At 40.5% G+C, this 21,371-nt stretch overlaps 1 protein-coding gene across 12 annotated transcripts in view; it reads right to left on the bottom strand.

Moving 5' to 3' along the window:
• Positions 1-21,371, bottom strand: part of PEX5L (peroxisomal biogenesis factor 5 like) — a 243,044-nt gene that overhangs the window by 4,240 nt on the left and 217,433 nt on the right. For all 12 annotated transcript variants that reach the window (XM_082394029.1, XM_082394033.1, XM_082394026.1 and 9 more), the window contains 6 exons: positions 12,501-12,617; positions 10,126-10,269; positions 6,783-6,853; positions 5,271-5,468; positions 4,435-4,600; positions 3,893-4,050 (listed from right to left, as the gene is read on the bottom strand). In XM_082394029.1, coding sequence (XP_082250155.1) covers positions 3,893-4,050; positions 4,435-4,600; positions 5,271-5,468; positions 6,783-6,853; positions 10,126-10,269; positions 12,501-12,617 — 854 coding nt within the window. The remainder of the gene's footprint in view (positions 1-3,892; positions 4,051-4,434; positions 4,601-5,270; positions 5,469-6,782; positions 6,854-10,125; positions 10,270-12,500; positions 12,618-21,371) is intronic.

Raw genomic sequence — 21,371 nt, 5'->3', positions numbered from 1 at the left:
TACACTAAGGAGTTACAATTAAAACTCATCCTGAAGCTTTAGAAAATTTACATGCTAAAGGAGGCCTTTCTAAAGCTTAGTGTGTAAATCAATGAAGTTAGAACACTCACTCCCTCATACCATACACAAAAATAAACTCTAAACGGCTTAAGGACTTAAATATAAGATATGACACCATAAAACTCCTAGAAGAGAACACAGGCAAAACATTCTGACATAAATTGTACCAATGTTTTCTTAGGTCAGTCTCCCAAGGCAAAAGAAATAAAAGCAAAAATAAACAAATGGGGCCTAATCAAACTTATAAGCTTTTGTACAGCAAAGAACCATCAACGAAATGAAAAGACAACCTACGGAATGGGAGGAAATGTTTGCAAATGATGCAACCGACAAGAGATTAATCTTCAAAATATACAAACAGCCCATACAGCTCAATATCAAAAACCCATACAACCTAATCAAAAAATGGGCAGAAAACCTAAACAGACATTTCTCCAAAGAAAACATACAGATGGCCAACAGGCACATGAAAAGATGCTCAACATCGCTAATTATTAGAGAAATGCAGATCAAAACTATAATCACACCGGTCGGAATGGCCATCATCAAAAAGTCTACACATAATAGGGACTTCCCTGGTGGCACAGTGGTTAAGAATCTGCCTGCCAGTGCAGGGGACATGGGTTCGAGCCCTGGTCTGGGAAGATCCCACATGCAGTGGAGCAACTAAGCCTGTGTGCCACAACTACTGAGCCTGTGCTCTAGAGCCCGTGAGCCACAACTACTGAGCCCATGTGCCACAACTACTGAAGCCCGTGCGCCTAGAGCCCATGCTTCTCAACAGGAGAAGCCACCGCAATGAGAAGCCCGCGCACCGCAACAAAGTAGCCCCCACTCACTGCAACTAGAAAAAGCCCGCGCGCAGCAACAAAGACCCAATGACCCAACACAGCCAAAAATAAATAAATAAATAAATAAATTTATTAAAAGAAAAAGTCTACAAGTACAAATGCTGGAGAGGGTGTGGAGAAAAGTGAGTCCTTGTACACTGTTGGTGGGAAAGTAAACTGGTGCAGCCACTATGGAAAACAGTATGGAGTTTCCTTAAAAAACTAAAAATAGAGCTACTGTATGATCCAGCAATCCCACTCCTGGGCATACATCTGGAAAAGATGAAAACTCTAATTTGAAAAGATACATGCACCCCAATATTCATTGCAGCACTATTTACAATAGCCAAGACATGGAAGCAACCTAAATGTCCATTGACAGACGAATGGATAAAGAAGATGTAGTGTGGTATACACACACACACATGCACACACACAATGGAATACTACTCAGCCATAAAAAAATAAAAAAGAACAAAATAGTGCCATTTGCAGCAACATGGATGGACCTAGAGATTATCATACTAAGTAAAGTAAGTCAGTCAGAGAAAGACAAATATATGATATCACTTATTTATGGAATCTAAAAAAATGATACAAATGAACTTACTTACCAAACAGAAACTGACTCACAAGACACAGAAAACAAACTTATAGCTACCAAAGGGGAAAGGTGGGGGAGAGATAAATTAGGAGTTTGGGATTAACAGATACACACTCTATATATAAAATAGATAAACAACAAGGATTTACTGTACAGCACAGGGAACTATATTCAATATCTTGTAATAAACTATAATGGAAAAGAATCTGAAAAAATATATATCTGAATTACTTTGCTGTACACTAGAAACTAACACAACACTGTAAATCAACTATACTTCGATTTTGTTTTAAAAGGCCTCCTTTAGTGAACTCAATATGTCTATGTGTACATATGTATTTATTTACATCTCTCCTTGCTCCAAAAGAAGGGCCTAAGGTGTCATAAAGTACATAAGAACCAACCTAGTCAGTGAATAAAGGTAGTAAAGACAAAATCAGGTTAGGGAAATCAGACAGAGACAGGAATGAAGCTAGTATATGGAACGGACAGCACGGATTTGACTGCAGCCCTTTGTGGAGCTGCGGTAAAGAGGGCCTCTGCAGTGGCACATTTCACAACATCCACAAAATAAAACAAACAGGCTGCTCAGGAATCACTCAGCTATTCTTGGTTTTGACCTAAGATCCTCATAGAAGACAGAGTGTAATCCAGTGACTAATGTTCTTTCTAAGATCCTTTGAGTATAAATGCAGCAACTAGCTTCAATAATTGCCAGTGGCACAATGCTCTAACACAGTTCAGAGACAGCAATTCTTCAGATGTCAAAAGAATGCAATCCAGTTACGCAGCTCTCTCATGACTTATCTAAATAATAATGATGATGATTATGGCAATGGTTAACACTCATAATAATAATGCCTACTAGGTATTGAGCATCTGCTCTGTGCTAGGCAATTACATTTAGCCTGCACAATAATCCTTCAAGGGGGCTTCCCTGGTGGCTCAGTGGTTAAGAATCCACCTGCCAATGCAGGGGACACGGGTTCAAGCCCTGGTCCGAGAAGATCCCACATGCCGCGGAGCAACTAAGCCCGTGCGCCACAACTACTGAGCTTGCGCTCTAGAGCCTTCGAGCCACAGCTACTGAAGCCCACGTGCCTAGAGCCCGTGCTCCGCAACAAGAGAAGCCCGCGCACCGCAACAAAGAGTAGCCCCCGCTCGCGGCAACTAGAGAAAGCCCATGCACAGCAACGAAGACCCAGTGCAACCAAAAATAAATAAATAAATTTATTAAAAAAAAAAAAATCCTGCAAGATAGATACTATTACCTCTTTGTTTTTATGCAAGTGAAGAAATTGAGGCTCAAAGTTATATGCCCAGAGTTATAAAACCAGTAAATGGCAGAGCTATGATTTGAACCCAAGTCTGTCTGATCATAAAAGCCTGGCTCTTTCTGAGAATGAGAAAGGGTTCACATTTTTTGTGGAGTTTAAAACTAACATTAATTTCTCTTTTTTTTCCAATTATGAAAGTAATACCTGGTTTAGAAAATAGAAAAAAATAGGAAAAGAAAAGAAAAAAATCACCCAAACTTTTGGTCATTTATGGTCCGTGTTGATGGGGAACAGATAGAGGATACAGACCTGAATGATAATGAGGAGTCAAGAGAGAAGGAGAAAGACATTTCAAACTCTAAACCCACCATTTAAAAATCTGTTCCTTTTTCTTTTAATAACTAACTTTACTGGTAAATTAGGTTTAGAACAGCAGTCCCCAACCTTTTTGGCACCAGGGACCAGCTTCGTAGAAGACAGTTTTTCCACGGATGGGGGTGGGGGGGATGGCGGTGACGCGGGCTGTGATGCGGGTGATGGGAGCGGCAGGTGAAGCTTCGCTCTCGCTCACCCACCACGCACCTCCTGCTGTGTGGCCTGACTCCTTACAGGCTGCGGACCCAGACTGGTCTGCGGCCCGGGGGTTGGGGACCCCTGGTTTAGAAAACCTGAATTCTTGGTTGTGCTTTGCCAAAAACTGGCCTTGAGACCCTCTTGAGTCATTCGGCTGGGTTCCCTTGTTCCCACCCCGCCATGGTTCTTTTCTTCCTTACCTGGGAAATGAAGGGTTGAACTGCTCATGTTTCTCAAAGAGTTGCCCTTGGGGGTGTTAAAAACCCAGATGACTTATCCTAAGCCCCAATCAATCAAAATCTCTGGGAGAGGGGCCTGGGAATCTACATTTCACAAGATGCCCCAATGATTGCTGCTCTCTAAAGATTAGGCAACACGGAGGCAGGCAGCTCCTGTTTCAACATCCCTCAGGATCTGAAGGTTTGAAACTTACCCTTAACAAGAAGAGATTACAAAAGGAGCTATTTTTACTGGGAAACAACCTTTCAGATTATTTAACCTCAGCCCTGAGCATGGCTCTTGGTTGTTAGCCTGCTGCCATACTTCACCTGTAGGCGCCCAGGTTGATGCAGCTTATCCCCAGGTTGTATCTGGACCGGATGAAGCCTGGCTGAATCTCCAGCGCTCGTGTGTAGGCCTCCACGGCTTCCTCGCTGCGGTCTCCATTTGCCAAGGTCGCCCCGAGGCGGTTCCATAATGAATAGTCCTGATGACAAAATTAGAGCTCTCTAACAACTCACACAAGCCACAATGACAGAGTATTCCCCTGTTCCCTGCTGAAAGATGATAGCTAAAACTGTATCCAATGCTCATGGACATGGACCGTGACAGGTGAATTACTCAAAAATCTTTATGGACAACCCTCTGAAATGACTTTCATTCATCAAAGAGCAGCTACTGTTTGATGCTGTCAGGCAAATCATGTTTCTATTTTAGGTATCTAAGTATTAACAGCCACTGTAGCATATCAGTACTGATCACTTTAAACCATTGGATGCAGGGAAATGAAGTGCAGCAGAAATGCACAAAATGTAGCCTGTGAAAACTTATCTTTAACAGAGGATATTATGGTTTCTTGCTGTGCACTTACCTCTGGCCGAACAGTTAAGGCAGCATTAAATGCATCTATTGCTCTATTAAATTCTCCACTCAGGTGGAACAGTACCCCTAGACCTGTCTGTAGGTCTGGGTCGATCATATCTCCATTTTGGTGGGCAGCTTCTAGATATAATTCCTTCACTCCTTCCAGAACAGAGCTACAAGGGAAACAAGTTAGATTTGTAATCCAAATAGTCTGAACATAAATGATTTACTAGTATGTTTGCTGTTCCAGGAGAACAGACTGGAAAAATCTTGCTTAAAATATCTTAGCTTAATGAGAGGACTATTAATATTGTAGGTTAAAAATTACCTGCTGATTTTCACGAAATATTTTGTTGTACACAGATAAGACTGTGCTAAGTAAGGTCTTGATGAGGAGAGTTCCATGGACCCTATGATGCCAATGTAGAAAACCCCAGGGCTAAGTTTCCCAAGGCTTGAGTGAGAATTTAACATCATGATTTACTGCTGATAGAAACAAAATTCCCAGAAGAAAGGACTTTCCTTTTTCCCCACACCTAATTCTCAGGCTTCATAAAGCTTGGCACATTGGTATTTATTAGAACTTATTTTAGGTTAATTGTATGTCCAAAGCGTTTGGCTTTGAAATATGGTACTCAGATAAACGTCTGGGAGTGTCCACAATGTAGGTCATTTGTCCAAAGTTTGGCTCTGGTCTCGGCATCAATCTTTTTGGTCAGTGCTGCTCTTCCAGCAGAATGCTGTCCTACAAACCATCCTGAAATGGGTGGTGGTGGGGACCGAGGCTCATTAGTTGCCCTGAAGGTGACTGCGTACACGGATGTAATTTAATGAGAAGGATACCTATCAACGGGAGACTTAGACATCCGCCGGGTGAGGCCTGGAGATCCCTTCTTGCTCTTCACAAGGTATTTGTACTTTGGATTTTGCTTAATCCAATTCTTTAAAGCTTCACAGGCATCCTGCTGATGTCCGGTGTTAGTGTAACTCACAGCCAAAGCCATCAAAGCTTTCAAGTTGTTGGGCTGCAATTCTAAGCACCTGAAAGAAGGCAAAATAAAAGCCAGTCTCAGATTTTTTTTGGAGCCAGAGTCTGAACAGTTCTTTAGAAAATTTGAGGTCTTTATTAATTAGATGGTGCAAAAACATTGCTAAGTTTATGTTGTCTCTGGAAATACCATATTTATCTACATGAAAATTGGGACCTCTGCACATTTTTAAGAAAGTTAAAACTCAGCCTGATTAGTGCTAGATTTGGTAATTTTAATGAAATGGCTTAAAAACGATAGAAAATGAGGCTAATCCTGCATAAAATTTATTAGTAATTAGTTTATCTAATGAGAAGTAGGGAATATCACTACTTTAATGCTGATCTACTATCAACATATTAAATGTATCTTGTCCACAAAGCAAACTGACTTGAACTAAATTTGGATGTTAAGAAATGAAAGACTGTACAGTGTTTCATAAAGGAGAGGGAAATTCCCCATGTTTCAACTACTAATATGGGTTTAGGAGGCACGGGCTACAGCTGCTCCCCCTCACGCTATCCCACTGGCCGCTGGCAAGGGCTTTTCAAACTTTGATGCGCGTGAGAATCATCTGGGGATCTGGCAAAATGCAGATTCTGATCTAATAGGCCTAGGGGTGGGGGCAGCCTGAAGTTGTACAGGTCTGACAAGCTCCCAGGTGATGACGATGTTGGTGATCTGTGGATAAGACTTTGCTTAGCAAGCCCTAGACAGAACCTATATCAGTTCTTTAGGAAGAGATTACATATATATGGATGTATAATAAATATACATTTATTTATTTATAAGAAAGGGTAGGGAAAGTGAAAGTCTATTTGGTAGGGGCTATTTTCCCAGGGTTTAAATAGGGGCTCTAATCAAGTAAGATGTGATGCTACACCCACCCAAAGTAGTCTAGAACTTTAGTCAGGGGCTCAGGATGCTGAAACTATCTCAGGAGATTCTCTGTAGACACATGGAACTAAAATTACATTGAGATAATTTTGAGTATGTTTTTCCTGAAGAAAACTTTCAGATGCCACAAAAGGCTAGAAAGCTAAAAAGAACTATTGATTCAATGAGTCTACTTTATGACTGCTTTTGACATAGACTCTTTTGTGCCAATGAAGGCCAATTTGTGGTTGGTAAAACACTGCGATTTAAGAACACGATTTCTTCATAAATTGTTTTCCAGAGCTAAATGGAAGTAATATGTGGCATCTTGGCACTTATCCTGGTCACATTTTTACAGTGTACTTAACGGTCAAAGGACAAATCTGAAACCACAGGAAGTCCATTAACAAGTGTTCACCAGGCCCATGATTTTGCACTTAGCTTCATCTACCTCTGGAGGGCGACAATAGCTGCTTGTTCATTTTCATTCTCTGCCTGGGTTATCCCGAGGAACTGCCATGCCTACAAAAAACAACTGATGTCAACATTACAAGAGGAAGCAGAATCACTCATGTGCTTTAGTTGGTTCGTTTACATGTGACAGATCCCTCTGTGCAGAGCAGCCTGTCTCGGGTGTAAGAGTCTTGTAAAAGGGAAAAACATCACACGCATTTCTTCAAACTCCCTTGTGACATATGGGTCAAGATTCTCTGTCATTATTTACAAACTCTAAGTATTTATTCTCTCCTGTGGCTCATGGAAACCTCTGAGTTTCTGAGATTTCATGATATTAGGTATCTTAAAAGCAAAAGATAAATATATAAAACAATGCATCTATCAGGAAAAGAGGTAGAAAAATAACTCAGAAATGTAGCTAAATAGTCTAAAGTTTACAATAAGGAACCTCAAGATGTACAAAATAGAATTCGTTTGTATAAATGAAAGTCAAGCAGTTATTATAAGAGGTAACAGGAAATTTAGGAACTAGGGGAAACAAAACAAACTCCGCTACAATGTGTTCACCACTTAATATAATCATTGTTAAAAAGCATAAAACACATATAAAATGCAATATAATGTATATATAATTTTATAGCCTACATTTACACTTTATATTACATTATCAGCACTTTCATGTTTTTATAAAATCTCCCTTATATTTTTTAATTTAAATTTTGTTAAACAGATATCCCTTTATTCCCTCAACCAACTCCCTTGTTGCTCTACGTTGTTTCTAATCCTTTGCAATGGCCAATAATGTGAAGAATATCTTCAAACAGATAACGTTTTCCGCATCTGGAATGAAAATTTTTAATATAAAATATTTCTACTTATATACTTATAAGAACAGTAATTCTCACACCATTACAAGCGCAATACGCATCAACAAAACCTCTCACTACACACATTGTCTTCAGATTTGCTGGGGGTGTATCAGAGTCTTAGGGATTTTAAAAGGTTTGCATAACTCTCTTCTTTGAGAAGGAATGCTATGAACATTTTAAAACAGAACTCCATGAAAACATATGGAGTCATCTTAAAGTGCTGTAAAAATTGTATCGGCTTTTTCCCTCATGGGTTATGATTATACATACCATACAAACTCATAAAAAATACTGAGTATTTCTCCCCCCAGAATATCAGTGATTCTTTTAAATCTTTCAAATATATACAGAGCAGCTTCTAATTTGATTTCACCTTTCATACATCTTAGAATGCTTCTTAAGAAAAGATTGATGAAACAGTCTTTCTCTGGGGGCATCTTCCTAGCCTTTGGGTGTGGTGTCATTTTCACCATTCACAGATCGTCCATTATCTTAGCGTTGGGCTCTCCATCGATTGAGAAGCCCTGGGTCCTGGTCTAGGATCCATCAGTTACCAAGTGTCCTCATTTTCTCAGTTACGAACCTGGGATAATAATGTATACCTTTTTATTAAACTTCCCAGGATTGTTGCATCAAATGATATAATATATATGAAAACACATAGCATTTAGAAATGTAAGATGACACTATTTTGTTGGGAGGGTTGTAATTTCCTCTTAACGCAATGACTTTCTCTTCTACATTGATATTTAGATCTTTTAAAAATTCCAATATTTTGGTTCAAAATTCCAACTCTCAATTCAATCTCATTTCACTGTCAACATTTTGACTAACAAGATACTAGGCGCTTTAAGTAGGATCAATAATTAGTTTACTTGTTGTTTCTATACAAACTAAGTACAACCAATAATAATAATAAAGGCTAAATACTGATGTGCCAGGCACTAAACTGGGCATTTTATTTGTATGAACTTATCCTCATGACACCCAATGAGATAGTTATAATTGTGATTTCTATTTTACATGTGAGGAAACTGAACCTTAGAGGGTTTTAAAGGGCTTGTCCCAGATCACGTGGCTCATGGCTAACAAGTGGTAGAGCAGGGATTTGAACCCACATGGTTAGGATAGCAGAGCCCAGAGGCTTAACCACTATTCTGTACTGCCTTCTCAGCACTGCATATATAATACATTTCTGCAAATTCCTCTGGGAATATCCCTCTATAAGATGTTTCCCGAAAATTACAAACTAAAAAAAGAAGCTTTGATACCTACCAGTGTCTTATTACAGGCCTTTGCAGTTTGGGAAAATTAGTGGACCAAGATAAAATTGCAGAAGCCTCTTTGGTGTCTCCCAGTCTCCCATCTCCACTCACCCTTCATGTCTCAGAGAAAGGGGCTTTTCTAACATGCGAATCTGATCGTGTCCCTCTCCCATAGTGGTTCCCCATGGCTTTCAGGATGAAGTTCAACTCTTGGCTACCTCTTCTTCCCCCCTCTCCTGCCACTGTCTCCTCCCCTCTCACCATGGATTCAATGTTTCCTGTCCCTCTGCCCACCCACAAACCATTCCCTCTTAACAAGAGCTGGATTCCCCTGCAGTTTTTAATCCTCTCTCCCTCGAAGTTCAGCTTTGGATTCACTTGGAGGGGAAGGCTGGGTCAGAACCCTTGCTCTCAGCTCTCCTGTGCGTACTCTGACACTGCATTTATTACACTACATTGATTTATTTACTTGTCTTCCAGATAGAGCACAAATCTGTCGTTTCAACTGGTCCATTTTTTCTACCTCTTCAATATTTTAGGACTTCCCTGGTGGCGCAGTGGTTAAGAATCTGCCTGCCAATGCAGGGGACACGGGTTTGAGCCCTGGTCTGGGAAGATCCCACATGCCGCAGAGCAACTCAGCCCGTGAGCCACAACTACTGAGCCTGTGCTCTAGAGCCCACGAGCCACAACTGCTGAAGCCCAGGTGCCTAGAGCCCGTGCTCTGCAATAAGAGAAGCCACCACAATGAGAAGCCTGTGTACCGCAACGAAGACCCAATGCAGCCAAAAATAAAAATAAATAAATAAATTTATAAAAAAAAAAATTTAAGCCAATTCCTGGCACAATTCTTGGGACATAATATGTGCTCAATAAATGCTGAGTGAGTAAATCAAGAGTGAAATATGGTGTGGCTCTAGACCCAGACAAAACTATACTCTGCCCTGTGAAAACTACTGCTGAGCCTCTAGGTTGGCAGTTTTGGTTTTTCGTTTCTTGTCTCCACCTTTTATTTTTGGGCACTGTAGACACTGCAGATTTGGTTAGAAAATAGGTACCTATTTGTAACTTTCAAACACATATCAGGCTTAGCCACGTTAACTCCTTTGGGAAACTTTACTTGATGAAAATGCCACCTAGCAGAACTCTCTGTCACCCTCTGTCCGCCCCTTTCCAAGCCTGGCAGGAGGAAGGGAAATGACACCTCTGCATCTCCAGGGTCCTGAAGAATTGCTGCCTCCATGAACAGGATGGTAACTGGCAGGTCCCCTTCCTTCAGCCTTTTTAAGCCTTCTTCAAATGCTCCAGGCCAGTCCTTGAAGGGGTTTTCAGTGTGAAAGTAATATCCCTACAACACAAAGGGGCCAACACAGATCCATTGATTTCACTCTTCATTGTTATAGTCAGTCAGTTCTTTTTGAATTTGAATTCAATTAATTTTATTTAAATTATTTGATTAATTTCAATGAAGTATAAATTGCTGTTGTTCCCCTTATTTTGACTGTGGTACGTTTTCATTGTGTAAATGTTAGATAATCTTATTTTGTTATCGAATAATATGAAAAGAAACAAAAAGTTACCTATAATGTCATGACTTAAATATGATCACTGTTAATATTTTGGAGTTTGTTTTCCTTCTGGTATTTCTTTTGTTCTTTTTGTTTTAGCCATTTCCTCACAAGATTTTTAAAATACTGACTTTTGGGACATATTTTTGCTAAATGCTGCCACTCACTTCCTTGAAATGTTAATACCACATACTGTACATCTGTTTATATACAGTGGCCCTTCGGAGGGCTACAAACCATTGTAATATCTAAGATTTTTTTTCACCTTCTACTTCTCAAACCAGTCTTTGTCCCATTGGGGGGCTGTATCTCTCCACTGAGAACATATGCTTTAAAGTTACCATCTTTTATTGAAAAAATTTAAACAATACAGAATGTACAAATAATCTTCTAGTATTTTTCTGAGTATATAAGTTAACTAAGTTCATACTATACATGCAGGTTTGTAGCTTAAGCCCCACTTAATTTTAGTTATTAAAGTTATTTATATTATGCTAAAAATTAATCAATCCTCTTTTGATGGACATTCAGGTTACCGCCAATTTTTTGTTGTTATCATAAATAAAGCTACAATGAAAGCCACATGCTCAAATCTTTGTCTGCATGTGATTATTACCTTAGGATAGACTTCTAGAAGGATTTATTATGCTAAAGGCTATGAACTATTTTGAGACCCTTGATATATGTAGCTGAATTGTTTTTGAGAAAGTATGTCCTGACTTAGACTCTCATCAGAAGTATCAGAGATATTATTTGTTGCAATCTTAGTAGCAGAGATTGTCATAAAATCCTTCCAATTTGATAGATACAAATAAGCTAGTCTGTTGATGATGCTACTAAGGTTTTTAAATACATCACATGGAGACCTTCATTCTCCATAGGTGCTTAGAAAGACAAAACTCTTTGTCAAAATCCACAGGGTATGACCAGCTTATGCAGTGGTGTTAGGGATATGGGGCCCTGGGAGTGGGGAGCTCTGGTCCATGGATTACAGCCCAGAGACTGATGTTCTACATCAATGTTCTCTCTTCTCACTCTCGATTTCTTTGTGGAAAATTAACTTAATTAGTTTTAATGAGATGGTTGATCTGATTTTATGAGATTTTTGCCTCAGCTACTGTGGGACAGAGAATACTGGAAGGAGAAAGACATTTCAACGACTACATAGATTGCTAATCCCACAAGATCAGAGACTATTCATCATAGTCCCCAGTATCCAGAGCAAACAGTAAAATTTGTTGGGTTGAACTAAATATCATGGAAGTTATCCAGAACTGAGTATGACTGAGAATTCCTCTACCACAAAAAACCATAACATAAACATTTATATATTTATGTTTCCCCTGTGAAAGAAAATTCAATCTTTCCATCTCTTTCTTTCAAGTCATTTAAACTTATTTCTCAAGTGTTTTCTTTTTTCCAAGTGCTTTTAAAAGCATAAATCCTAGAGCAACTGGGACTTCATGGGTAATTTGACTGGCTGTTGACTGTACTCACATATTTGCTGGGGCTCTTCTCAGGGGAATATCTCTGAGGAATCCCCTTGGGACCTGACCTGGTTGTGTGAAGTGTATCTTTTCCACTGAGTTCTTTGCTAGCTGCATAAAGACCACCTGTGAAATACAGCCCTAAGCCCCCCTTTTCACCCCCCTGCCCACTGATATCACTTCTGTCAGCTTATTGACGTGGCTCAGGCATTGTGGGACTAGCCCAGTTCTTGTTCTAACCCGCCCTCAGTGTTAGTTCAGTAACTGGCCAAGCTCTGGTTGGCTGCCAAACTGTCTTAACATTGATAAAAAATAAGGGTATTCCATTCCAGCTTTGCTGCTTTCACGCATTGGAAGATTACGCTGTTTTCATGTGCCAGAATTTCTTATAGGTCAGATTGACATGAAATTGTCTGTTTAATTCTTGGATTTTTTTCACAAAATAGTTATCAACTAATTTATAAAAATATGATCCACAGAGGTTGAGAAAACTGGTCAGCATATGTAAGAAGAGAAATGATCACCTTCTCGCTAGCTGAGATTGTAACCTGGTTCTGGGCTTCTTGGTTCTCCGATATCCAGTTCCTCCGGGCCATTTCTTCCCATTCTGCTTGCATCTTATCCCAAAACTCTGTATCTGACTAGGAGACAGGAAAAATGAAGAGAGATATATTTAAGAACATGCTATATAATTTGGTTTATTTCCAGAGAGACAGTTTTCCTCATAGATAAAAATGAGTTCTGAGGAGGAATAAAGTGTTCAAACTGGCCACATCCAATGATACTCACGGTTGAAGAGCTTCTGGAGGGCACTCTGTGCTCAAAGTGTCGAATTAGATTAGTTCTTACTTTCTCCAGGAGGAAAACAGTTACCATCTGAGGAACCAGGATCACATAAGCCAAATTCAGCTATAAATCCATTCCTTGAACAGTTTCAAGTGTGGGTACCAGGCACACATTTTAGGAAGGGCAGTCTCTCCTAGAGTTGCTCCTAGGCTATGAGGAATTAGAGCAACTGCTTTGGGACTGGCTGGGCAGTGACTTGGGGAGGCAGCTGGCCATGGACAAGGGAAAGCAACATTGGTTGATCCTACTTTGTGCCAAGCACTGTGCTAGGAGAAAACTGAGGGTTATGGTCATAAAGCTGGGATTGCACAGGATCTGAACCACAGTCTGCATTCTAAGCTCATGCTCATCACCTTATGGCAAACGTGGCTTCCTGGTGCTAAAGAATGAAGGAGACCAGCTTTGGGTGTGAACTCGACTGAGTCCTCTTCAAGGTATGTATGTATGTACGTATGTATTTATTTTTGGCTGCGTTGGGTCTTGGTTGCCGCGAGCCGACTTTCTCTAGTTGCAGCGAGCGGGGGCTACTCTTCGTTGTGGTGCGCGGGCTTCTCATTGCGGTGGCTTCTCTTGTTGTGGATCACGGGCTCTAGGCACACGGGCTTCAGTAGTTGTGGCACGAGGGCTCAGTAGTTGTGGCTCGTGGGCTTAGTTGCTCTGCGGCATGTGGGATCTTCCTGGACCAGGGCTCGAACCCACGTCCCCTGCATTGGCAGGCGGTTTCCCAACCACTGCGACACCAGTGAAGCCCTTCAAGGTCTTTTCTATGGCAGGATGATTTTTTGAAAAATACTGCTTTGTGTTTTCCTCTTTATGACTTTCAAGTCTTCCAAAAGGGAAACCAGGCCATTAGCTCTCCTTTACTTCAGGGGAGGTGTGTGTTCCTGGACTGGGGCAGAATTTTTCTTCAAGATCTGTCCCTGGTTGGCTTCTACTTTACTAAGCCTGAAGAGAGTACCTGAGGTGTCCTGGGGGCGGGGGAGGAAAAAGAGGCAAGTATCATAAAGAACTTAAGAGAGGAGGGGGAATTTGCAGGGGCAGGAAAAGAGAAGGAGGGTGGTGGTTTCTGAGAGGAGCGGGAGATGATGCTTAGGTTTTAGGTATTTCCCTGGCAAGTTGGCCCGACCTCCGAGAGGATGACAGAGGGTGTGCTAGGCACTCTGATCCTCATGTGGCAGAGAAATAGAGAGAAACTGGATTTCGAGGAAGCACTTAGGGCCTGGTTGGCTGTTAGCAGTCAGCATGACAGACAAGAGGATGGAGGCTCTGTCCTTGTTTTCTGGCACCACATGAGCCTTCCATATTTGGTGCCTGAGACTAAGTTCCCTGCCGGTTTGGTAAAAGAGATGCTTGGAAACCACTTTATTTTCCTTAAAGGAAACAAAGAAATGGGTATTCCTTGAACACCTGAGTCTGGGACTGAGATCCAATTTCTCTGCAAATCTCAATTTCTGTGATTCTAAATTCTGTGACTTGTTGACATCCAATCAAAGGTTGTTCTTTACCTTTTAATCCTCCCAGTCTCACCCTCTACTCCACCCTCATGCCTGGGTGGTGGTTGTTCTGTGGTGCAACCTCTTCTTCAAAGTTGCTCTGAATGATCATTATAAGCTTATTTCTTCTGAATACACACATGCAGGGAAAAAGGGCCAGCCCAATGTGATTAATCCCAGGCTACCAAGTAATAAATAGTACTTTTTGTTCTCCTTCTTTATTATGTCCAGAATACTCATTCCTACCCCAGATACGGGTCCTGTCCCTTCAGTAGAGGCCTTTGCTCAACAAAGGCCCAGGACAGCAGGCATCTTGATAATCTGTGTCTGATATGCTAGAAGCCCATGGAATGGACACCACTTATCCAGGTTAAGGTTAGGAATAAAATTCAAAATTTCTTTTTCAAAGAGTCTTTCTAGTAGAACACCAAATTGTGCCAACAGAATGATCTCAGATACACAACAGCTAGATAAAACACTAGAAGGAAATATCCTACCATGTTAGGAGTAATCTGTCTTTGAATGAAGGGATGACAGGTGATGTTTTTCTCACTTTTTTTGCTCTTCTGTACTTCCTGAATTTTCTATAAGTATTTTTTTTTATAATTTAAGAAAGGTTAAAAAATAATAAAAAGAAAAATTATCTTTCCTTTTTAAAATACCAGGAAACGTGCACATTTAGATACTGAGGAGACGCTTTCTTGAATAGCTTTTTAAAGATGCAGGTTGAGCTTGTCTGCATAGAAACAAAGAGAAATCTATCAAGTGAATTTTATAATGTTTACTGACTTTCTGAAGCCCCCTGATGGGTGATGTGAAATACCAACGACTTCAAGTACTTTCTAAGGTAGTTAAGTTCCCTTAGTGAGATTCCTTGGAATCTAAAGCGATTACAAGTCTTTTGAATGAAAGAAAGAGGAAGATTTTGTAATGTGTACATCTCCATTACAAAAGTCACCTTTCCTGCAGTTTCAAATTAGAGCAGTAGAAGAACAAATAAGACTGCTGTGGAAAGAGAACCTCAGTTGAAGTGGAGCTGTCAGGCCCTAATTTCATGAGATACACCAGGACTGACTGTTACCACTTAGAATAAGTTCTGCTGACTAATTAAAGTGCACCTGCACAGTTTCATTTAATTACAGAAGACTACTTTTAGCACAATCAATTTTCATCTGGTCTCAGAATCCAGACTTCATTCACATAAGTGCAATTAACACGGCTTCTTTTCTATTCCTAATCAATTTCAGAGAAACCTGAAACATATTTGAATTTTAAACATTTTAGACATGACCGAGGAGATTTTACATATTGATGATTTTCTTAGCTGTTCTGGGATGCTGGTGGATTGTTTTTTACACTCTCTAGGTAATACATTATCTGCTTACACCAGAAACGAGCTATTGTTTGCAATCCATTTTCATTTTTAAAATAGCTTTCTGATTATAACAATGGTAGATATTCATGAAAAACTTGGGCTGTGCAGTATGGTGGTTAAGAATAGACACTTTCTCCTCATATGACCCTGGGAACAAATTCTGGCTCCATCATTGGCCTTCTACAAGTCCCTTAATATCTCCAGGTCTCATTTTCCTTATCCTTGAAACGAAGATAGACTAGTGGTCTTGGTTAGTCATTATTAGGACTAAAAGAGAAAGTGTGTCTGTGGCATAAAGCACGTGGTAAATGCTCAATAAAAGTAGGTGTGCTTACTAGTGCTTTTGTACCATTGAGAAAAATATAAAGAATGAAACAAAAATCACCCATAACTTCAAAGCTCAAATACACATCTGTGAGTATTTTGGTGTTTTAATTTTCTGTATATATCAGTACATACCCTCTTCTAGATACCTTTCCCCTCTTCAGTTAAATTTTTCCTTTCTGCCTAATTATTCAAAAATAAGAGCAAGGTTAAGAAGATTATTGCAGAAATGGACTGTTATGTGGTAATTCAAATGGTATTTATGAAGAGTTTATTACAACATGGAATAGGCCTTGACTTATAATGTTCCTTGATATGTAGTATGATCACAATGATAGAAAACAAGTAATGTGTGAGGAAAAAAAGACTATAGAGAAATGCACCCCACAGTACTGAGTTCATGGGTTGGGATTATGAGGAATTTGCCCCATCACCTTCCCTTGTACTTTCCAGCATTTCCCAAATCTTCTATTGCTAGCATGTATTATTTCAGTGAAAAAGTAAGATTTGCTTAAAATAAGCTTACATCTTTTCAGTTTCAATTCTTCCATGACGTTTTCTCCAAAGACCCTACACTACAGCAGTCTCTTACCTCTCAATTCCAATACCGATATTCTCGATCAGTGGTTTGGAAGAAAAGAGGTATGTGCTAGCAGCTGCCATTATCCCTGTGAACTTGAGCAAGTCATTTAAACCCATCTGTACGTTATTTTCTATCATTTGTAAAGTGAGAAGACTGAGCTCATTCGATAATAGCTCAGGCTTCTTTGTCTGTGCAGATTAACTCAGAAGATCAGAGTAAGTGGGAAGGGACATCATGGTCCAGGATCCCTTTTTTTTTTGGAAGGGGGCTTCTACCCTGTTCACTGATCTCCAAAAATTATATACTTTAAAACATTTCTCTAAAAGTATGTTTGACATTTTCCTTTCACTTTTTGATTGTAAAACTAGTATATAAAAATTTCTATAAGAACCATGACAAAATTAAATACTAATTAAAATATAAAGAATAAGAAAACAAGCAATTTAATTTAGAACCAGGGAATTTTAAGGGATAGCAGCATATTATCAGCTCCCATTCACCAGTCTATTTTGGTTATCTCCAGTTTAAATAGAGTTCCTTTCAATTTTGTGGGTCAAACATAAGTTGCTTAGAAACATCCTAGGGCTGTGTTGTGAAGGAACTGATCTATGTGAGATTACATGTCAATTCTGCTTGTGTGGAGTCTGACTTTCCTTTTGCCTCTTTAGATATCCATTGATTAACTGTCACTGGATTAAAACTTAAAAAAAGAGAAAAAACCCACCAAACAACCAACCAACCCATTCTGCATATGCAAAAGAAAAGAAAGTATCCCTTGCAAGGTGAGGAATGAAAATCACTATGCAAGTTTGGATAAAGTACTTGCCACAATAAACAATTTTCGTTGAAGTGAAATTATGTGCAGATGAGTTAGGGACCTCATTGCCCTGGATCTAGTAGCCCAGGCTGGTGAAGAGTGGCTGAAATGTCCCCACTCACATCACTTGTTGACTGACAGCTCAGTGTTAGTTGAGGATTCCATGTGGCTGCCCAAAGAACATATTCGACCTGAGGCTGCAATCAAAGATGTGCAGCACCCTGATCAAGGATGGAATTTGTTTTCAAACTTAATAGATTAAAAAAAAAATTGAAGTACAGTTGATTTACAATGTTGTGTTAGTTTCTGGTGTACAGCAAAGTGATTCAGTTAGACATACATATATAGCTATTTTTTTTTCAGATTCTTTTCCCTTATAGGTTATTACAAAATATTGAGTATAGTTCCCTGTGCTATATAGTAGGTCTTTGTTGGTTATCTATTTTATATATGGTACTGTGTATATGTTAATCCCAAATTCCTAATTTATCCCTCCCTCCCTCTTTCCCCTTTGGTAACCATAAGTTTATTTTCTCTCTGTGGGTCTGTTTCTGTTTTGTATACAACTTCATTTGTATCATTTTTTTTTTAAAGATTCTGCATATAAGTGATATCATATGATATTTGTTTTTGTCTGGCTTACTTCACTTAGTATGATAATCTCTAGGTCCAAGGGATAGGATAGAATTTTGATTGGTCAGAATTAGTTTGAGTTCTGGGTGCAGCCCTGGGTGTCTCACGTAGTGAGAGTCATTGACAAACTGGAGTCTCTTCAGGCACGAGTGGATGGGCAGGAGTAAGCCTGTTTATGAAGCAATTCACCTGGTAAAGCAAGGCTCAGAGGGGTGCTGAGCGCAGAGCAAGCAGTTTAGCCTTGTTTTTGCAGGCAGCAGAATTAGGATGAATAAATGGCAGTTCCAGGGGGACAGATTTTTTTTTTTTATAAATGTATTTATTATTTTATTTATTTATTTTTGGCTGCGTTGGGTCTTCATTGTTGTGTGCGGGCTTTCTCTAGTTGCAGTGAGTGGGGGCTACTCTTCGTTGTGGTGTGCGGGCTTCTCATTGTGGTGGCTTCTCTTGCTGTGGAGCAGGGCTCTAGGTGCGTGGGCTTCAGTAGTTGTGGCACGTGGGCTCAGTAGTTGTGGCTCGTGGGATCTAGAGCGCAGGCTCAGTAGTTGTGGTGCATGGGCTTAGTTGCTCTGCAGCATGTGGGATCTTCCTGGACCAGGGCTTGAACCCATGTCCCCTGCATTGGCAGGCAGATTCTTAACCACTGCGCCACCAGGGAAGCCTGGGACAGATTTTTATCAAACACAACGTGAAGCTGCATGAAAATGGAATGCGCTTCTTCTTCCTCAGAGGGATGGGCTCCCCAGAATTAGAAATCTTCAGAGACACAATGCCCAGTGTGAGGAGTGCTCTACAGACGTTCACAGGTCAGTTTGACCTCATGAATTCTATGGTCTCTCACAAGCCTGAGTGTCTTTGTTTGCAGTGTTATTAATGAGTTGATTTACTGAATCAAACAGGAAGGTTCAAAATTAATAAAATCTTTATGAGATAAGAAATGGATCTGTCATGCATGTACCTTTCTCAAGCTAAACAGTATAGGGGAGGAAACAGACAGGCTTTGGCATCAGGTAGAACAGGCTGCAGTCCTGGCTGTGCTCCTTGTCATGTGACTTTTGGCAATTTACTTCACTTCTCTAACTCAGTTTCCCAGTCTGTAAAATGTAAAAAGTCTCTTAGAGCAGTTGTGTGGATTAGGTGAGGCAATGGATGTAAAGTGCTTAGAATTTGTAACATATAAGAGCTAAGGAATTGGCAATTAATGTTATTTTATATTTGTAAATGAAAAAGAATATTTCCTAGGATTGAGAGAGGATGCAGTCCCACAAACTGTAAATGGTGTGGTTCAGAAGTGTTGAAAAACAAAAATATTGGTACTAGCACTCAACAGAGATTTTCCAGTTGCCCCCGGGTTAGATACGCTTCCCTGTATAATGGAGTTGGCCATCACTGCCAATGTTGGCAGGCACCTGGGTAAACAGCCTGAGGCTCTCACCAAACAACATGCCAGCTTGTTAGCTGCAGAAATGTGGGGAGGAAAAGTTGAAATGATGGGAAGGAGAGGAACTGGCACAGGAGGCTGGAGATACTGCAGTACAAAGCTTGAGCAGACTAACCAAGAGCCATTTCTAACAGAGACTCTAAGGGAGTTTCCTGTTCTTTGCTTTCTATTCTTCTTCACCTGGCAAGTGGCAAGGAGGAATGGAGTATTAAAGAACAATGAACAAAGCCTGTTGTCCATATGGGCAGGGGTCATCTTTGAAAGGGCTTTTAGGGTATTCATTAGCAAATGAACGCCTTTGCAGAACCAGAATTTTACACGATCCTATCTCTGTTTGTAGCTCCAGGGGTATTTGCATTCATAACAAAGAACTGCCCTTAAGGTGCCCTGAAATGAGGTTTGGAGACTAAGCCTGGTGTTTGCCGCTGCTTTGGGAGTAAGGTTTTGTGAGGCCAGTTTCTCAGAGGCTACTTATTTCCTGTAGGTCTCCTGGCTGCTCTCTGGGCTGCTAAGGGCAGGAGACTACAGGGCTGCTTTACCACAGGCTTGGGGAGATGGGGAGGGCCCTTGGGTTTGAGCCTTGTCTCATGTTCCATGCAACAAGTCATGTGAGGAGGGAAGGGGCAGGTGGATAGTTATAGTGTGAGCCCTGGCTGTTAGCTTTTCTTCCTGTAAAGCAAGCGCCTGACTTCAACTTTGACTGCCGAGGTATCCACTTCAAAGAGGCACCCGCTCCAAAGATGGCATCCTCTTCAAAGTTGGCTATCTCGAATAAACACATTGCTAGCTACAAGACTAGATAAAGGGCCAAGCTGTGCCCCCCCCACCCCCCTCTCTTACGTCCCAGGCTCCTTTGTTTTAGAGTTCTTTGACAACTGACCATTTGGGAGGATTGTTTTTTTTCTCTTCCGGAGCTTTAAATTCCCACTCTTATGCTTTAAATTCACCAATAAAGAGTGGGCCCTTGAAACCCTAGGCCCCCACTCTCAAACCCAATAAAAGGAGAACCCTAGACCCATGCTTGCGTTCTTTCTCTCTACCTGTGACTTTGCTGTGTGGTCCCAGGTGTGCCATGTAATTTCTAGGACCTGTAAGTAATAAACGTTTATTTTTCTTTAAAAGTTTCCTGATAGTTATTGCTGAGGGCATCTTGCAATCATAGTAAGAAATACAAGGGCCAGCCCAACCACAACACTGGTTAGGCTGAGACAGGCACAGAATAACAGTGAACGGCAAGCAATGTGACTCCGTTCCAAAGGGGTTTCTTCTCCTTTAGCCATGTCTCCAAGTGGGGAAAGTCACTGGGAAACTCCCTAGCAGCCTTATAAAATAAGGCATTAGAAATATTTGCTAAACCCAAACTATATGTTTGTGCTTGCATCATAGCAATATTAAACAACACAAAACACCTAGATGTGGATGCTACTCTCAAGAAGCTCACTGTCCAATGATAAAATAAAAATAGAGGTAACTGCATTCAAGGGAAGGTGAACAAATATTGCAAAAAGAAATAAACTTACTTGCTCAAAATCACCCTATTATTGGTAAATAAAAGATCTGGAATTCAAGATATTTATTCTTTCCTTTTACGGCAGATTGCATCTTCCAAAAGTGGCTACAGTGGTGTTTCTGGTCCCCCAGCCTCTTCAGAACTTTGCCACACTCCGTTAAGTGGTGGAGTCTGTGGCCCTGTCTTTGAACACTTGCCCTGACAAACAGAATGCAATGGAAGTGAACTGGTGGGACTTTTAAGGCTACATCCTAAAAGGTGATACAGTTTCTGCCTGCCTCTCTTTTACTCTCTAGCCACTCACCCTTGGAATCTAGCTGCCATGTTGGAAGGAAGCCCAGGCCTCAAAGAAAGGCCACCTGTAGGTGTTTTA

The sequence above is a fragment of the Balaenoptera borealis genome (genome assembly GCF_965194805.1).
Source record: "Balaenoptera borealis genome assembly, chromosome: 5".
NCBI classification, from domain to species: domain Eukaryota; kingdom Metazoa; phylum Chordata; class Mammalia; order Artiodactyla; family Balaenopteridae; genus Balaenoptera; species Balaenoptera borealis.
Note: the sequence above shows the minus strand (reverse complement) of the source record. Positions and strands in the feature narration are given on the sequence as shown.